Source organism: Enhydra lutris, unplaced genomic scaffold (genome assembly GCF_002288905.1).
Source record: "Enhydra lutris kenyoni isolate GAN:26980312 unplaced genomic scaffold, ASM228890v2 scaffoldscaffold22, whole genome shotgun sequence".
NCBI lineage: Eukaryota > Metazoa > Chordata > Mammalia > Carnivora > Mustelidae > Enhydra > Enhydra lutris.
The window spans coordinates 10,486,728-10,505,533 of record NW_019154106.1 but is presented as its reverse complement, the minus strand read 5'-3'; the positions used below and the strand labels follow the sequence as shown (position 1 = coordinate 10,505,533).

Here is an 18,806-nt window from a genome sequence, read left to right as displayed (position 1 = left end):
CTCCCCTGCCTCCCCTGCTTCCGCTGCCTCCCCTCCTCCCTGGCCCCCTCTGGCTCTCTGTCCCGCTCAGCCTCTGTCCAGCTTTCTGCTTCTTGGGAAATTCTGGCCTCTTCTCGGTTCCCCTTTCTGTGGCTGGGCTGTGTCACATGGTGCCGTGGGGTGCACAGGAGAAATGAAAGCCTGGGTCACAGGGTCCCTGTCTGCCTAGCTTTCTAAAAACCTCCCTTCTTCCCCAGCCTACTCTTCCTACCCCCGCCTCTGGAGCCTGAGGAATTGTTTCCATCTTTCGCTTTCATTTCGTCCCTTCATCCCACTTTGGCTGCATCTTCTTCCAATCACAGTCCAAAGCAACAGCAACAGAACTGGAAATGCCATTTGCACTTTTTTGTTTTTTTGGTTCCCCCCTCCCTGTCCCCGCCCACTTTACAGATGCAGCAACCATGCCCAGAGAACCTGTAGGAAGGGAGGGTGGGGATGACTGTTTATGATAACTGAGCTGGGGGTAAACCCCTGCTAGGGCTCTTGAGTGATGGGGAAGCTCTCCGAACACAATTCAGATTGTGTAACTGCTATTGGGAGGAAGGAAGTGGGGTCACCTTCGGAAGCATGTGGCATCATAGAGGGCCCACAAGTGAGTTGAGATTGGGAAGGGTCCGCCCTCAGACTTCATCTAGACTGGGCTCAGCACTCCCTCCCCCGAGCCCTGCAGTGCGTGCCTCTGCCGTCTGCCCTCCTCCAACCTCAGGACAGCCCCATAGCCACTCAAGTCCAGCCCCAGGCTCCTTCCTTCTCTTCCCCTGACTGCTGAGCTCTGCCCTCTCCCAGAACTGCTCTTCCTCCGGATCTCCGCATGGCTGGTCTCTTCTCTTCACTCAGATTTCAGCTGAAATGTCTCCTCTTCATAGAGACTTTCCTGGTGGTCCTTAGTAGTTGTCTGCTGAATCCCCAGCACTCTCCATCTGTCACTCTGTCTTGTGTTCCCGTCTTCAGGGCGTACAATACTCATCCAGTTACGGGTTTATTGTCTTCCCTAATAGAATATATATTCCACTGAGTCAAGGACTTTGTCTTTTTTTGTTCTTTTTCAAAGAATTAATCTTTTTTAGGGGCGCCTGGGTGGCTTGGTGGGTTAAGCATCTGCCTTTGGTTCAGGTCACGATCCTGATGTCCTGGGATGGAGTCCCGCATCAGGCTCTCTGCTCAGTGGTGAGTCCGCTTCTCCCTCTCCCTCTGTGATCTCTCTTGCTCTTGCTTGCCCTCAAATAAATAAAATCTTTAAAAAAAATTAATGTTTTTAGGGCAATTTTAGGTTTATAACCAAATTGAGAGGGAGGTACAGAGATCGTCACACACCCCCTATCCCACTGTTCCCCGTTGCTAACATCACTCACCAGAATGGTACGTTGTTTACCGAGGATGAGCAGACACTGACACATGATAATCACCCTAAGTCTATCGTTTACCTTAGGGCTCACTCTTGGTGTTGTACATTCTGTGGACAACTGTATGACGACACGTACCCGTCATTTTAACATCAATAGAGTATATTTTACACTGCCTTAAACATCCTCTGTGCTCCTCTTCCTTATGTGCCTGCTCCCTACCCCCACCACTTCCAAACCCTGGCAACCACTGAATTTACTATCTTTGCTCCTTTTCTGGAATGTCATGACATAGCTGGAATCGTGCAGTGGGTGGCCTTTACAGCTCGGCTTCTTTCATTTAGTGACACACACTTAAGAATCCTCCATGTCTTTCCGTGGCTTCAGACCTCATTTCTTTTGAATAATTGTCTGGATGGACCACAGTGGATCCATTCAGCTACTGAAGAACATCTTGGACACTTCCAAGTTTTGGCAATTACAAATAAAGCTGCTATCCGCTTCCTCATGCAGATTTTTGTGTGGATGTAATCTTTCAACTCCTTAGGGTAAATACTAAAGAGCATGATTGCTGGGTTATATGGTAAGAGTATATTTCATTGTATAAGAAACTGCCAAACTGTCATCCAAAGTGACTGTACCATTTTGCATTCTCCCCAGCAATGAATGAGAGTTCCTGTTGCTCCATATTCTTGCTGGCCTTTGCTGTGGTCGGTGCTCTAGATTTTGGCCATTTTAAGAGGTGTGGGGTGGTCTCTTACTGATGACAGGGTTTTTTGTATTAAAATGAGATAGGGGCGCCTGGGTGGCTCAGTGGGTTAAGCTTCTGCCTTCGGCTCAGGTCATGATCTCAGGGTCCTGGGATCGAGCCCCATGTCAGGCTCCCCGGTCAGCAGGGAGCCTGCTTCTCCGCCACCCCTCTCTCTATCTGCCTGCCTCTCTGCCTATTTGTGATCTCTGTCTGTCAAATAAATAAATAAATGATCTTAAATAAAAAATTTAAATGAGATAATCGAGGCCCGTGGCTGGCATATCATAAGAGCTCAGGAAATGTCTGCGCCTTAATTAGCTGACAAAGAAAACAAGTGTTTAGAGATTGCTTACTATGTGCTGGGTGCTGTTCAAGGGGCTGGGGATACAACAGGGACCAAAAAGGACACAAACCTCTGCCCTTGCGGCAGTGATGTCCCAGTGCTTAGGGAGATAGACAAGGAACAAAGGAAGAGAGGGGAGTAAAACAGAACAGAAGGTGCATTTACTGTCACATATAATAAAGGCTATAATGAGAAGTAAAGTTGGAATGAGACGTGGAGACAACAATGGAGGCTTTTTAGTTTTATTTATATATTTATTTTAAAGATTTTATTTGTTTTTTAAGATTTTATTTATTTATTTGTCAGAGAGAGAGAGAGTGAGAATGAGTGCAGGGGTGGGGAAGGGGCAGAGGGAGAAGGACAAGCAGACTCCCTGCTGAGCAACAAGTCCAATGCAGGACTCAATCCCAAGACCCTGGGATCATGACCAGAGCTGAAGGCAATGCTTAACCGACTGAGCCACCCAGGCGCCCCTAAATTAAGGATCTTGAGAAGAGGCACTTAACCTGGATTATCCCAGTGGGCTTTAAATGCCATCTAAAACCGTCCTCATAAAAGCAAAGCAGAGGGAGAGAGCACAGAGCTGCCCAGAGGAGAAGGTGCTGGGAAGACAGAGGCTGACAGCAGATGTTACAGCCGCAAATCCAGGAATGCCAAGGCACTCGGGCCACCATAAGACATGTGGGGACAAGGGGCAGACTTTGGGAAGGCCTCTGCAGTGAGTTTGTCCCTACTGATATCTTGATGTCAGGCTTCTGGCCTCCTGAATTGTGAGAGGATCCAATTCTGTCATCTGTCACCAGATTTGTGGTATTTTGTTAATAACAGCCCTGGGAAACTAATGGGAAGGTATACATCATCAGTAAGTGTGTTTCAACATTGAATGTTCTGATGCCAGATTCAAATGGCCGTAGGAGAATTTATGAAAGAGGTCGCTGATATTGGATGAACTCATTTGCAGATCACACGAAGCTGAAAAAGTTCACCCAAACAAAAACAAAACAAACAAACAAACAAAAACTTTGGCCATTAGACTCCAGACACCGGAAGATGTCCACAGGGCAGGGGACAGATGTGAATGTCAGGTCTATTTATGGTTCACCCGGCCCCACATGGAAAGGGTCAAGATGACGTGGCTTAGTGGTAGCAGGACAGAAAAAATAAAACTTTGGGGATTTCATCAACAGATTCAGGATGAGTTGACATTGTTTGGGCCACCTGAGGTCACAACAGAACAGCAGTTGTCAATGGGATGAGAGTAAAATGATTTGTTTTCATTTCCTAAATTTCCAGAGTTGCTCCAATGTAGTTCTAAGGGTTTGTTATGCAAAGATCAAATTTGGTTTGGGGGCTATCCTTCTGCTCAACTCCAGGTTGGGTTCAACAGAGTGTTGTGTCCAGCAGGTACCACACTTGAAAGTCCAATGGGGAGCAATCAGAGAGGAAGGAAAGATCTTGAAATCCTGCCCATGGGAGAGAGGAGACAATTGGCAGCATGTCCCTTTTGCCAAATGTCCACAAGGCTGCCCCTGTAAGGGAGCTTTTTATTTTTTGTTTTTAAAGATTTATTTATTTGAGAGAGAGTGAGAGAGAGGGCAGGGGAAGGGCAGAGGGAGAGGGAGAGAATCTCAAGCAGACTCTGCACTGAGCACAGAGCCTGACTCGGGGCTCAATCCCACAACCCTGAGATCCGGCCCTGAGCTGACACCAAGAGTCAGATGCTCAACTGACTATGCCACCCAGGTGCCCCACGAAGAAGGACTCTGTGTCTCAGGCAGCACTTCAGAGAAGAGCTAGGGTTTCAGGGTGCATGAACTTTTGGTTCTGAGCCCCATGGCCCTTCCTGCGCAACCAGGAGTTTTCAAAGTCGAGTCCATGGGCACCCTATGGGTCCCCGAGACCTTTTCTGGGTTCTAGGAGGTCAGAACTATTTTCGTACTAATCTGAAGACACCGTTTGCCTTTTCCATGACCTCATTTGCCTGGTACAAAAGCCATAATGGGTAAAGCTGCACTGGCATAAGATTGTCCTAGAAGCCCCTGAATTCTTCAACCCTCTGCTCAGAGTACAAGCAGGGGGAAAAACATCTAGTTTTACTTAACAATGGCCTCCATGAAGCAGTTAAAATCACTAGCATTATTAGAGCACAGCCCTGTGCGTCCAGTTTCTTGGGATTCGGTGTGACAGGATGAGACCAGCCAGAGCGCTCTTCCGCGGAGTCCCCTGGCCGCTGTCACCTCCGAGCAGAATTCTGCTGCTGCTCTCTGGTTTGTCAGCAAGCTAGCTGGGCGGGTTTGTGGGTTTTTCATCCCCCCCATGGAACACCATCTTTACTCAAAAACTATGGTTATTCAGACTGGAGAATTTGGCAGATAATTTTTTGAAACCGAGCAAAGGAAGCCTGTTATTTCCAAGGAAGCACAAGACGGTATTTGCTGCCAGTCATGAAACTGGAGCTTTTAAGTGAAAATTTGAATTTTAGAAAAACTCTTATCTGCCACCGTGCTCTTGACAGCTTCCCAGGACTTAAAAGTTTTCTGATGAGCTCACCGATGATATTAATGAATGTGATTGTTTTGATACCGTATAACGAAATATGTCAACCTTTGGAAGATCCGCATAACTTTTTCGAGCCGGGATGTTCCAGAATGACCGATGCATGTTATTACAGAAACACGTGTGGATAAAAGACCCATTCAAAGTGTAAGATAAGGTAATGGATTTTAATTTAACAGTGGATTAAAGTTCACTGATACAGTTTCAGATCTCATACTGCAACTAACCTTTAGAAAACATCACTTGTCAAATTTTGTTGCAGTATCAGAGAATATCTAAAATTACCTAAAAAGGGTATGAAAATATTCCTCCTTTCCCCAATTGCATATTATGAGGCCAGATTTTTTTTCTGTATACTTTGACCAAAACAACACCTCTCAACAGATTGAAGAAGATGATATGTGAATCCAAGCGTCTTCTATAAAGCCAGACATTGAAGAGATTTGAAAATGTGTAAAACCATGCTCCTCTTCCCAATAATTTTTTTGGTTCGGAATATACAGTGATTTTTCTTTAAGTGCTATTTACATTGACACATGGTGAGGTCACTGTTACTATTTTGATTTTTATTTATTTTTTTTAAATATTTTATTTAGTTAGTTCAGAGAGACACAGATAGCAAGAGGTGGGGGTGGTGCTCAGGGAGTCAGGGAGATGAGAAGCAGGTTCCCGTGGAGCAGGGAGCCTGACTCAGGGCTTGATCACAGGACCCTGGGATCATGACCTGAGCTGAAGGCAGATGCTTAACCAACTGAGCCGCCCAGGTGCCCCGATTGTCGCTATTTTCAAATGAATTAAATAAATGTTTAAAGTTTATCAGTTTAACTTCCAATATGATAAGTATCAATAGGTACAAGCCACATAAACTGAAGTTCTTTGAGCCCTTGATAATTTTTAAGAATATAAAGGAGGCTTGAGACTGACAAGGTTGAGAACGGCTACTCTCTATGGGCTGAAAGGGGGAGACATGCCCCACAGAGATTTAGGTGGTTGCTATATTGGGGAAGATTTTAGGTATCCGAAGGTCTGGGGCATGCTGAGACACTGCCTCTGTGGTGAAGATCCAGACTTTGCACCTTGCATCCTCTCCCACCAAGAGCAGGGCACAGTATGCAATGGGCCTGTTTAGAATTTGGAGCATAGAATATCCTTAGCAATTCTGCTCTGACCCATTGATCATGTGACTTGAGGGGCTGCCGTGGAGCTGCCATTGATGGAGGAGGAAAACTTCAGGCCTGGTTCACAAATGGGACAGTGGAGTAGGCGGTTCCTAACCAGAAATGGAAGTCCTCCAGGGGTGGGAGAGCAAGGCAGAGATGTGAAAGTGCATTGGGTCATCTGCTGCCTGTGGAAGAGGGGCTGAAGACATGGTTGTTCATGACCCCCTGGGTGGGGCCTGGGGACCAAGCATGCAATGCTCTGTGTCTTATGTTAATGCCCAGCAGAGAAGGTCTACCCATGGGAGGCACCAGCAAGCGGGGGGACAGGATGCCAACTTCTCTCTCCCTCAGCTGCGGTGCAGCAGGAGTCGGGAATGGGGGCTGTCCCTGGGGCAGACCATTCTGAGAACCATCTCCTAAGTCTGATATCCAGTACTCCCCGCTAGAGTGGGGCCAACCCGATGGTGTGCCCTTTTGCTGACTGTCCTTCTTCTCCTCTGTCACCCCTCTGTGTTCCTCTCTGTTCCCTGGGATCGCATTCCCTGGTGACCCGCCTGCAAGTGAGGCTCTTCTGAGAGGGGCGAGCCAACCCCCTATTTACACGCCCTCCTAGTACCCGGGACGCAGCTCCACTCCTTTTCTTGTCTAATTTACTTATTTGTTCCGTCTAGTGTTTATGGTGTGAACAAGGACAGCAACATTTGTCTGTTTTGTTCAGTGCTGTGTCCCCGGCACCTAGAACACATGATATCTGTGTTGAATGAGTGACCAAGTTAACGACGGTTAATGTATGTACATTTAGGCGCTGGATGTTTAGACCGTGGAAGAAAATGCTGGACCTCAGGAAAGACAAGGAGCTGGCTGTGCTGCAGTGGGGACAGTTTCAGGACTCCAGAGACAGGACTTGGGCTTGACTCGAGCTGGGGCAGGGCTGGTCCAAGATTCAGAGCCCCATACAGCCAGAGCCCTCCTGCCAGAGAGGCCATGGTTCAGCCAAAGCATTCATGCCAAAAGCTGAACTGCCTGTGGTTAAGAGTTCAGGGTCTTGGGGTGGACAGACCTGAGTTTGGAGCCTAACTCTACTCCACATCTTAGCTGTGGGATCTTGAGCAAACCGTGTCTCTAACTTCAGTTTCCTGATCTGCATGGGCGTGTTAGGAAGAGCCCCTGCTTCCCTGCGCTGCTGTGAGAATCAGCAGCTCCACTCGAAGCATGGGTCATAATAGGGTGCACTCACTAGGGTCAGTCAGCAGGAGGCTTTCCCTTGTGCCATATGGGGGAGGGGGATGCAGGTCTAGGGCTCCCCTTCCTTCTGGCCAGAGAGGCAGGCTTATGTCCCTCAATAATGTTGCATGTTCCACTTTGCTGGGCCAAGATCAGAAGAGAGACACAGTCTGGATGAAAGATGCCTGGGCTGTTCACAGCATGGGGGAGCACTAGGTGTCCTTGCAAATTGAGTTCAAAAGGGCTTGGCTCCTGGGCACCTGGCTAGCTCAGTAGTCAGAGTATGTGACTCTTGATCTTGGGGTTGTAAGTTCAAGCCCCATGTTGGGCCCAGAGTTTACTTTAAAAAAAAAATCTTAAAAACAAAGGTCTTGGCTCTAAGAGTTATAAATAAAAATGAGCTTATTAAGGGGCACCTGGGTGGCTCAGTCTTTAAACATCCAACTCTTGATTTCGCTCAGGCCGTGAACTCAAGTTCGTGAGATTGAGCCCCACATTGAGCTCTATGCAGGGCGTGGAACCTGCTTAAGACTTAGAGTCTTTCCCTCTGCCCCTCCCCAGTCACCCCCCTCTCAGAAAAATAATAAGAGCTCATTGAGTTGGGTACCCTGCCAGGTGTGTCTTACTCTTCCTGCTCAGAGGGTCACATCTATGAAACACAGGTGACTGAGGGGTGTCACATCAGTTCCCAGGGACACTCCCCCCATGCTGTCCCACCTCGACTTACTCTGTGCCCTCTGCCAGGAAACCTATCATCATTCTGTTTGTCCTTCATTTCTTTTCCTTTCCTGTCCTGACTTCTTACGGCATTATTTTTTAAGATGTTATTTATTTGCCAGAGGGAGAGAGAGAGAGGTAGAGGGAGAAGCAGGCTCCCCATGGAGCAGAGAACCCAATGTGGGACTCGATCTTAGGACCCTGAGATCATGACCTGAGCTGAAGGCAGAGGCTTAACCCACTGAGCCATCCAGGCACCCAACCATTTCTTGATCCATTCATTCACAGATGGACATTCAAGTTGTTTCTGTATCATGGCTTTGGTAAATAATGCTCAAAGACTATGGAGCTGCATATACCTTTTTGAGTTAGTGTTTTCATTTCCTTCAGAAAAATACCCCAAAGTGGAATTGCTGGGTCATATGGTACTTCTATTTTTAATTATTTGAGGAAACTCCATATTGTTTTCCATAGCGGCTGTACCAATTTCCATTCCCAGCAAAAGCATACAGAGAGTCCCTTTTCCCTACATCCTCTACATCCTTTGTCCTTTTGATAATGGCCATTTTGACAGGTGGGAGGTAATAACCCATTGTGGCTTTAATTTGAATCTCCCTGATGATTAGTGATGTTGGGCATCTTTTCATGTGTCTGTTGGCCATTCAAACGTCTTCTTCGGAAAATGTCTTTTCAAATCCTCTGCCCATTTTAAAATCAGATTTATTTTATTTTATTTGCTATGAGTTGTATGAATTCTTAACATATTATGGATATTAACCCCTCATCAGATATATGATTTGCAAATCTGTTCTCCCTTTCTGTAGATTGTTCAATCTCATTCCTGGAGCATAGTTAAAGTCGACTGTTTTCATAGCACTTTGAGATGGTGTTCCATTGTCTTCCAGCTTCTATCTAACATGAAAAAGTCAGCTGTAAGTCTACTTTGCAGTTCCTCTTTCCGGGGAGTAGCAATCTTGTTTGCACAAGTGACTAGTGTAGATCTATTTACTGATTGATGTGTGTACGAAAACATTTTTATTCCTTTTTTTTATTATTCCACCCCCCCAAGTTTTATTGAGAGAGATTTATTTTTATTTAACAAGGCGGGGTTGGGGAAGCTTCTGGGATCTGAGGGCCATGTATTTCATCAGTTCGGGATTTGACCTACTCACCTTGTTGCATCCTCTATGTCTCTTAACTTCTGCTTCATAGTCTTCTCTTAGACACTTCTTTGTCACTCTGTGCGGCATTCTGGGAGAGTTCTTCAGACCTATTGTCCAGCTCACTAGTTTTCTCTTCTACTATGTTAATCTGCTGCTTAATCTGTCCATTGGATTGCTAGTTTTGAAGATTATATTTTTCATTTATAGAAGTTGTTTTTTTTTTTTTTCCTAAATCTTCCTGGTCACTTAGTTCCTTATCTATAGTCTCTTGTTCCTTATCTGCAGCCTCAATTACCAACTTTATTTTTTTAAGCATATGAAACATCCTTATTTTATATTATGTATACTGTAAGTCCAGTAGCCAAAGTGTTTGATGGCCTGGATCTGTTGCTTACTGCTTTGTGCAATTTTCACTTACAGTGCCTTGTTGTGATGGTTACTTTTATGTGTTAGTTTGACTGATCTGTGGGGTGCCCAGATATCTGGTTAAACATTCTGGGTGTGTTTGTGAGGGGCTTTCGAAGTGAGATTAGCTTTGAATCAAAAGGCTGGGTAAAGCAGATTGCTCTCCCCACTGTGGATGAGCTTTGTTCACTGAAGGTCTGAATAGAATAAAAAGGAGTAAGAAAGAATTCTCTCTCTCTGCCCGTCTTCTTGTTAACACCAGTCTTCCCCCTGCATTTCAACTTACACTCTCACTGGAAACTACCATTTGTTTTCCTGGTTCTCAGGCCTCTGGACCTATACTGAAATGATACCACCAACTCTCCTGAGTTTCCAGCTTGCCAAATGAGATCTTGGGACTTCATTTCCAAAATCACTTGAGACAATCCCTTATAATATATTTCATATGGGGGCTCCATGGGGGTTCAGTTGGTTGAGCATCTGACTCTTGGTTTTGGCTCAGGTCATGATCTCATGGGTCATGGGATCGAGCCCTGTGTCAGACTCTGTGCTCAGTGGGGAATCTGCTTGAAGATTCTCTCCCTCCACCCCTCCCCAATACACACACACACACACACACACACACACACTCTCTCTCTCTCTCTCTCTCTCTCTCAAATAAATAAATCTTTTTTTTAATTTCACATAAATTCCATTAATTCTGTTTCTCTGAAAAACCCTAATTAATACACTTATGTCCTGTATTTTATTCTTTCTTTCTTTCTTACTTTCTTTCTTTCTTCCTGTACAAGTGAGCTTATATTCCTGGGAACTTTCCTGTGGGAATTATTTGAGGCATAAGTTTAAGGTGAGTTACTTTACTTCATAGAGGATTTCTGCATTTGTTTATGCAAAGTGCCCTGGGAACTGCTATCTGCTTTATTATTTTTTTTTTTAGATTTTATTTATTTGACAGGGAGAGACAGCAAGAGAGGGAATACAAGCAGGGGGGTAGTGGGGGAGGGAGAAGCAGGCTTCCTACTGAGCAGGGAGCCTGATGCAGGGCTTGATCCCAAGACCCTGGGATCATGACCCAAGCCAAAGGCAGATAATGAATGAGCCATCCAGGCTCTCCATGCTATTTGCTTTAAATTCTCCTGTTGTTCTTTGTGGTGGTGGTGGTGGTGGTGTTTCTGGCTCACAAGGGCTGTGAATTCCCTCTCAGACCCAGTTGCAGGTGGATTTGTGGTTAAGAGCATTTAGGGTTAGCATTTTTTTTTTCCTTCCACTCAGAGTCAATGCTGAGCCAAGCACATTCTCTGTCTGATCCCTTTGAGAGTTTTTTTCTTTCTTCATTCATTCACTGTGGGTGTTGTTTTTCACTGTTTTGCTGCAGGAGGTAGGCCTCTGATTTTGCTTTTCATTTGCTTGGGCTCTAGGTTTTGTCTCATTACACTGAAAACCTTGGCCACCTGCGATCAGCAGACACCTCAGCGCAACCTCTGCTTCTGCTCTCAATGATCTCTTTGGATTTGTGCTTTCCTGTTCTTTTAGGCTCTGATAATTATCATTACTTTCTTGCCACCTCAACCTTGCATTTCTAAAAATTTTTACAAATATTTTTGTCCCTCTCCCCACTTTTTTGTGTGTTTTGTATCAGGAGAACTTTCAGTATATGCTGCTTATCATATTGTCAGAAATGGAAGCCTAGCTATCCTCTCCAGCCCATTTAGCTGTGTTCTCTTACACCGACCTGTGGTTTGGTCACCTGGGTTTGTGAACGCCATGCTCCTCGAGGGCATGGATACGGTCTCCTGTCTTCACCTTCCACAGAGCCCATGCCAGAGTTCCCCACACCAAAGTCTCCCCTAAGCATCAGTTGAATGGAGTTGAATCCAGGGGATGGAGGTCCCCATCGGCGGCTTGTGCTACCAGTGACCTTCCACAAGAGGGCAGCCTCCACTGGTGCCAGAGTTAGGTTCACCCCACAGGTCTGGGCCAGGTTTAAGGCAGAGGGGCTTAGCTTTCTGTGGCTCCCAAACCTGCAACATCAGATGGCCCCTTGGACTGGGACTCAGTGGAGAAATCCTCCCCATTCCACAGATGGGGAAATGAAGTCAAACGGGGAGGAAGCAAGTGTCAGGCCAGGACAGGTAAAGCTGAGATGAGGTCCCATAGGGAAAGGCCAGGACGGAACCAGTCTCCTCTGGACTCAATTTCTTTGAGGGTCCTGCTTATACAACCAAACTAAGTTATCTGTCCCTTCATTCACTCAGCAACATTCATGCAGCATCTATGGTGTGCCTCACAGGGAGTACAGTGGTAAATTAAACATACTAGGGGCACCTGGGTGGCTCAGTCTGTTGAGCGTCCAACTCTTGGTTTTGGGCTCAGGTCATGATCTCAGGGTTGTAAGATAGAGCCCTGACTCGGGCTGCATGCTCAGTGCAGAGTCTGCTTGGGATTTTCTCCCTCTCCTTCTGCCTCTCCTCCCACTCATGCTCTTCCCCCCTCTTTAAAATAACAAATAAAACCTTTAAAAAATAAAAACCCACACAGCATCCACAGCAGACCAACTGAACAACTCAACGTTTTCCCAGCAGCCTGGCCTTTTGCTCCTGCTGTTCCTTCTGGCCCTTCCAGAGGCCTTCCACCACCTCTGTCTGTTGAAACACTGCTCATCCTTCCTAGACCAGCCCCCATGCCTGACGAATGAACACCCAGCCCAATGCTCACCAATGGGGGGGTCCTATTGTCTCCTGTGTTTTCTCAGGGGACACCTCCAGCCTGTAAGGAGATGGGGACCAACCATCTCTCAGGTCTTCTCCACTTACAATTCTCTTAAGGGAATCTGAGGCTTTCTCTTCTCAAAAGTACAAGACCACACCCTCCTGCCCAGCCATTAACACACCCAAGGGTGAAAGTTAAGTCTTGGGGTTTTATCCCAGAAGAGCTGGATTTCCGGGGACCGGGAAAGGCCTTGGGTCATGTGTCCCCTCTTCCCACATGTATTGATTGAGCATCTACTATGAATCAGGTCTCCAGAAAGGAAGCATGCTCTCACTTCCCTTTTCCTTAGGAGACACTAGGAAGAAATGTGTGTGTGTATGTGTATGTGTGTCCTACTCTGTGACTCCTGGGCTCACAGCAGAGGCAGCTGGGCTCTCCCTCTCAGCCCCTGTGATACCAGCCTGGCTTCCTGGAGACCAAAACCACAAGTAGAGCGCAGAGGCGTGAGAGACACTCACAGGCTGGGTTTGGTCTCATACGTGCAAAGGAGTGCTCTCTGTCTTGCAGACAGAAAGTTATAAACAGGAGCAGCAAAGGTCCGAGCGGGTACGAGGAGCTCATAGCAGCCACATCCCCCTCCGGACCCCAGGATGGCCCTTCCTGTGGGCAGGCACGCATAGCAGTCAGAGATGGCACCAGACATGTGGTTCTTCTCCGCGATTGTCGGATTGCTGACAGCAGCCCTCTCAGGTAGGGCCCCTTTTCCCACCCCTGCCACCCGTGCTGGAGGATCTAGGTCCTGGCCTCTTGGCCCCCTTGCTGGTCATTTTCTCACTCACATTTTTAGCTTTCTAGCCAAGACTGTCCCAGGAAGGCCCCAGCTCTGGCAATGGCGACTGGGACCTGGAGAGGGTCCAGGAAACTCCCGGAGGGGCCAGGGCTATGCCTGGACAGTGCTAGAAGACTCCCAGGCATGAGATGGTGTGAGCAGCAGAAGTGGTGTCTCCACAGAGGGCCCCAGGGTCTGAGGAGGGAGACGCCTCCCACCAGAGATTTGGGAACTCCCCCAGCCCTATTTCTTGGCAACTCTCAGTAGGGAGCAGACTGCCTTTCAGAGAAGTAGGACCACTGGTGATTGTATTCTCAACCTCGAAGCTGAGGCTCTCGACTCACTAGGCTTCTACCATTCACAGTAGAGCTGTCCAGAAACAGAACTCAGGGAAGCCAACGGACATTAAGGACAGCCAATGGCTCCAGTGCAGCCAGAGTAGGGGTAGTTTAGGGCAAAAATGAACAGGATAGCTCTTCCTCCCCCATCCTGAGCTCCTCCTGGGTGCCAAGGCCCTTTGCAATCTGGGCTGGGACATCAGGTGGCCAGAAAGTTCAGGGGCTGGCTGTGCTCACTGGAGGCTGTTGGCCTCTCTGGGGTCCAGTCTGGCAGGAACTGAGCAGGGGCCCATCCTGCCTCTGTTAGAACCTTGCATTTTGGGGACAGAGGGAATGCATGGAAATAGAATTCTGGACCCAGGAATCTGGGCCCACCTGGCAGTGGAGATACCCAGTGTTTTCACTTTGCCTTCAGAAGGAGACCCAGAGAGTCCCCGTCGGGTGGGGCACCCAAGTTGACTAGGAGAATGGGAAGAACTGGGGAGCTTTTTAGGGTGCGGGCAGCTCTTCTCTCCACCTCTATCTAGAGGCATGAGCTCCTGACCCCACACTGATTCAGGGAAAGCCATTTCACTGTGGGAGCGGGAACATGTGAACCTTCGGCTCCATGTAGGGTGGCTTGGCTTAGGCTCTGCCAAGAGCACCTGGAACTCAACCACCTTCTGTCCCGAGCTAAGACAGACAGATGGTCAGAGGGGCGTCCATCCTTCTCCACCTCCATCACTGCCACCCTCTGTCCTTTTCTATGAGCCCCAGCCACCAGCCTTGGCTCAGAATGAAGTCTGGGACCAAGGGGTCTGCTGCCAGAGCCCCAGGGAACTGGCCTTGAGTGGTGCCTGACAGCAGGTGGGAACCCAAGGCCCCCGCAGAGCTCAGAAGGGTGAGATGAAGGGTCTCCTGGAGGCACGGTCCCTAACCCCCAGTCCTTTACGTCCCTTCCTCACACTCCTGCCTGGCCCACTCCACTCTCTGTACGGACATTTACTTCATGTTTCTGAAACTACGTTTATAGTCAATGGCCTTCCGTGTTACTAACAAGTGTTGAGAGGAAACTTTATGTCACTATTGTAAGTGGAAAACTGACATCATATGTCATAAGTAAGAGGTGAAGGTAAACATAAAAATAAATGGGGATGGAAACCAATTTCTATTACGTGCTAGCAAAAAGTTAAAAGGATGCAAAGACCCTGAAACCTGAAGCCTACACCTGAGCTCCCTGTTGAAGGGGACATGGGGGACAACAATAGAGATACCCTGTCCCCAAACTGTCATTTTCTTCTTTACTTTCCAGGGGGACTGATAGCATTTGGAGCAGGGAGGAGCCTCCCTACCATGAGATTTCATTGCACTAAATGCTGCTTCTTTAAAGCCTCTGAAGGGTCCCCGGTGGTGTGTGTCTCCTGCTGGGAACTACAGCCTGGCAGGAAGGACCGGGAGGGCAGGACCCTGTGCTCCAGAGCCTGGGGAATGGGGCAGGGAAGGCCAGGGCAGGCCACTGTCGGGAGGCCGCTCCTCCCGCCTGCCCGGGCGGTCCTTCCCCTCCACCCAGGTCCAACAGGCCCCCAACCCCAGTGGAACCCAGCCCTCGGCGGGCAAGGTGGACCCCAGATCTGCTTGTGGGGTTCCCCCTGGCGAAATCAGTGTGTTGGGCAGATCAGGTTGCCTAAAGGAAGCAAGGGCTTCCCAGGAGAGAAAAAAAAGGAAAGGAAAACAACGGAGAAGAGGGAGGAAAGGGAGCTGGGAGAATGAGGCTCAAGAAGGAGTCCCAGGGCCTCCACCTCGAGAGCTGTGGGCCCTGGGAGGGTTATCCTGGACCTCCGGGCCCTGGCAGACCCGGTCATGGCCTCTCGTCGCCTGCTCTCCTTTGCAGTCCCAGTGCCAGGCTCCATCCAGGGCCTCCCGACAGCTATTTCTTGGGCCAGGCTGGCCTGGATTCTGGGCTGTTCTCTCCTCAGGCTCGGGTGTGTGCTGACTGATGAATGATGCGGGGTTGGGGGGACCACATTGTCTCATTCTGCTGGTGCTCCCTGGAGGCCTGGGTCCAGGGCCAGTTTGTCTCCCTACCCTCCAGGTTTGTGCATCCATTTCCTGATCAGCCAACTGGGGAAAAGGGGAAGAAAGAGCCAACTTGAAGCCCTTGGTTAGGGAGAACAGGGTGGGGTCAGGAGACCGGGGCATTGCCTGGGCCCAGCCTCTAATTCACCATGCGTTCTTCTCTGATCTGGTTTTTGTACCAGTGAAATGGGTTGCTTGGGGCAGAAAAGCGCTAAGGGCTCATCAGATCTGACATTCTGTGTGTGAAATAGTAACAAATAACCAGACCTTTCCTCTGAGGGCCATGCTGAGGTCAGTGACTCTAATTCCATCTGAACTGTGGTCAGTGAGGTCCTTGGGGGCCGCTGTTGGGCACTAGGAAGGCCATTTGTGACTACTTTAAAAGTTTCTTGAACAATCAAATTTTTAAAAATCTGGCTTTTTCCTTCACTTGTAAATTCACGATCCGAAACTCATTTTTATTTATAAGTCCAGTAATTTTTAACAGTGACTCTCAGGGAGCCTTTGATTAATATTTCAGCAGATCAGTTCGAACGGAATAAACGTCCTTACATAATAAATACCGCTCACAAAGGCAGCTAATTAAGTGCCCTTAGATCTGTGATATCCCGTACAGCGACCAACAGATTACGCATTTGAAACACAGTAGTCCGAGTGATCAAGGGTTGGGAAGGTGACATACAGAGCAGATTTTGAAGCTGTGTTCAAAAAAAAAAACCTCAAGTGTGTCATTAATAACTTATTTATGCATTACGTGTTGAAACGATATTTTGCATAGGTTGCGTTAAACACATTTTATTATTAAAATTCAGTTTGCCTTCTCCTTTTTGACTTGTAAAAAACATGGCCACTAGAAAATTGTAAATGGCCTATGTGGCTTGTGGTTATGTTTCTACTGGAGAGCACTGCCGTAGATAGTCTGAACTGCATTTGCCAATTTAATGAATCTGATTCTCCTATAAATGCTGCAAATACCTCCAAGAAACAAGCCTTTTCTAAGGATTTCAGGGAATACTTTCCGATCTAAAAAACTGACGTTTAAACAGAGTGAATATTAAGTTCTCTTAAGTGTTCTAATGTTTACAGACATTGCCAAATTTTCTTAAATTTTTAAATTAAAATTTCAACCGAGGTCAATTACTCGGTCACACACATGAGAAATGCCAGCCATCAAGTACTGGTAAACATCACCGATCCAGGGCTCCACGCAATTGATCTGACACCGAGCATGAATGTGTAATTACTAGGGATTTTCATGTACTTCCACCACCTTTATTTTTAAAATCGAATCTTCTTAGGCTTCAAAGCCACTCACTGTGGAGAAAAGGTTTGTCTCATAGCCGTTAACTTGGCTGATTGCCAGCCGATGGGAGTGTCTCTATCACTGTGGACTGCCTTGAGGTCAGCTTTTTTATTGTTTTGCCCTAATGTAAGAAATAATTCCCATGTGCAGTTGACAGGTGTGCATGGTGCTTCTGGATAGCCTCTGCCCTCGGCTCGGGCTGGTCCCTCAACCCATGACCTCTGGACCCAAGTTCTACAGACCTAATTCTCAATGTCCCCCATGTCCAACTCAAGGGGCTTGACCACTTGATTGGGTTAAATGAAACAAATGTGTTTACAGTTCTCTTCTTCCATCCTTTCACTTCTTTCCCTGCTGGCAAGACTGCAACTGACAGATGTGTAAATAATGTATGACCGGCGTTTGTATATTTCTTCCTGCTCAGCCTGGATCTCTGGTCCCAAGTCAATGACTGGTAGGGGCATTAGCTTGGCAGTCACCACCGTGGTGATGTGGGACGAGGCAGCTCCTGGGGTACTGTGGGTTATTACAGAGGGATCTAGAGCGAGTAAGAAACACAGTCCACAGACTCCCTCGTTTCCTTTGTATTGATCGAGGCCCGCTCTGAGCCAGCCTCACTTTCTGATAGGAAAGCTCAGGAATTAAATTGGGCCCCCAGCTGTTGGATTCCAAGCCTGAAGCATCAGCCATCTTCTTGGAGACAGAGAGGGATTCAGCTAACTGAGGCTCTGGGGCAGGGGCTTGGAAGAAAAGACCAGGCTTCCTCAACAGCCATGAAACCATCAACCACCACCCATGTCATGCTAAGCCCTACACTGGGTCTGGAATCCCCAGGCCCACCTCCTGTCTGCTCACTGTGTTCCCCAGACCCTCCATCCCACCCTCAGCACTATCTCCCACCTACCAACCCCGACCCTCCGGGGCCAGGGCAACCAGAGCTACTAAGGGCAGCACTTCCTGGGGGCCCTCGTTCCTGCCCCTTCCCAGTATTTTCGAAATCTGCCATCTGACAATTTACTTAATACTTTTAATTGTTTTTAAAGTGTAAATACGCTCATTTTTAGAGAAAACTTCATGTTGCTCCCTTAAAGATAAAGCCATTGTACATCACCTTCACGGTAGTAATGTTGAAAATAAATGTCATGGAAACAAAACACTGTCACTAAATTCAGACGTGTGGCTGCTTTCCCTTTGCTTAAATGGGAGGGTTTCTAGATGTCAGGCATTACGGACAAGTGCCCTGGGAGATTTTCTCCTCCAAATACTCAGAATGGCTGAAAAGGAAATATAGGGCATAACTTCCTTCATGTTGCTAACATAAGACCAGGTCAGCGACCACCTAAACCATTTCTCAAACCTTTGTGCGTGTGCCTCACACCTTGGAAACACGGATCCAGAGAAAGGACAATGGGGCTAGACAGTCTGTTCCCCTTACCGGACACAGCCCAGGGAAGCCTTCTGTTCACCTTCCCAGGGGACAACACCCTGGACACGGGGGCCCCATATCAGGCTGTCCCCAGGCCCCCTAGGCAGCCCCTGGATTCTTGGTGAGCTTTGAAGTCAGGGAGGGTGCCCAGACTCACGTCCCCCAATTCAGCTCTGGGAACTGAGCCCCTGCAGCATGGGGAGAAGGAACCTGGAGGACAGGTGAGGTGGGGGTGGATTCTTAGAACTCACTCTCGCTCTCGATTGCTGGGTAATCTTGGGCAGGCTCATTCCTTTCTCTGGCCCTACTTTCTTCATTGAACACTAAACACCCAGCCGAAAAATCCTTGTACTCTGTGTCTGTTCCTCAAGGCTTTTACCATTTATGGGCAGGGCAGTGGAGATCCGGCTGTTAGAAACCAGTCCGTGGGGCTGTCTGGGTGGCT

At 47.8% G+C, this 18,806-nt stretch overlaps 1 protein-coding gene across 3 annotated transcripts in view; it reads left to right on the top strand.

Annotated features, from left to right (window-relative positions):
* Window positions 1–13,077: 13,077 nt before the first annotated feature.
* LOC111149628 (CD6 molecule) overlaps window positions 13,078–18,806 on the top strand; it is a 37,691-nt gene continuing 31,962 nt past the window's right edge. For all 3 annotated transcript variants that reach the window (XM_022506803.1, XM_022506805.1, XM_022506802.1), the window contains exon 1: window positions 13,078–13,160. In XM_022506803.1, the coding sequence (XP_022362511.1) occupies window positions 13,100–13,160 (61 nt within the window). In that variant the 5' untranslated portion in view covers window positions 13,078–13,099. The remainder of the gene's footprint in view (window positions 13,161–18,806) is intronic.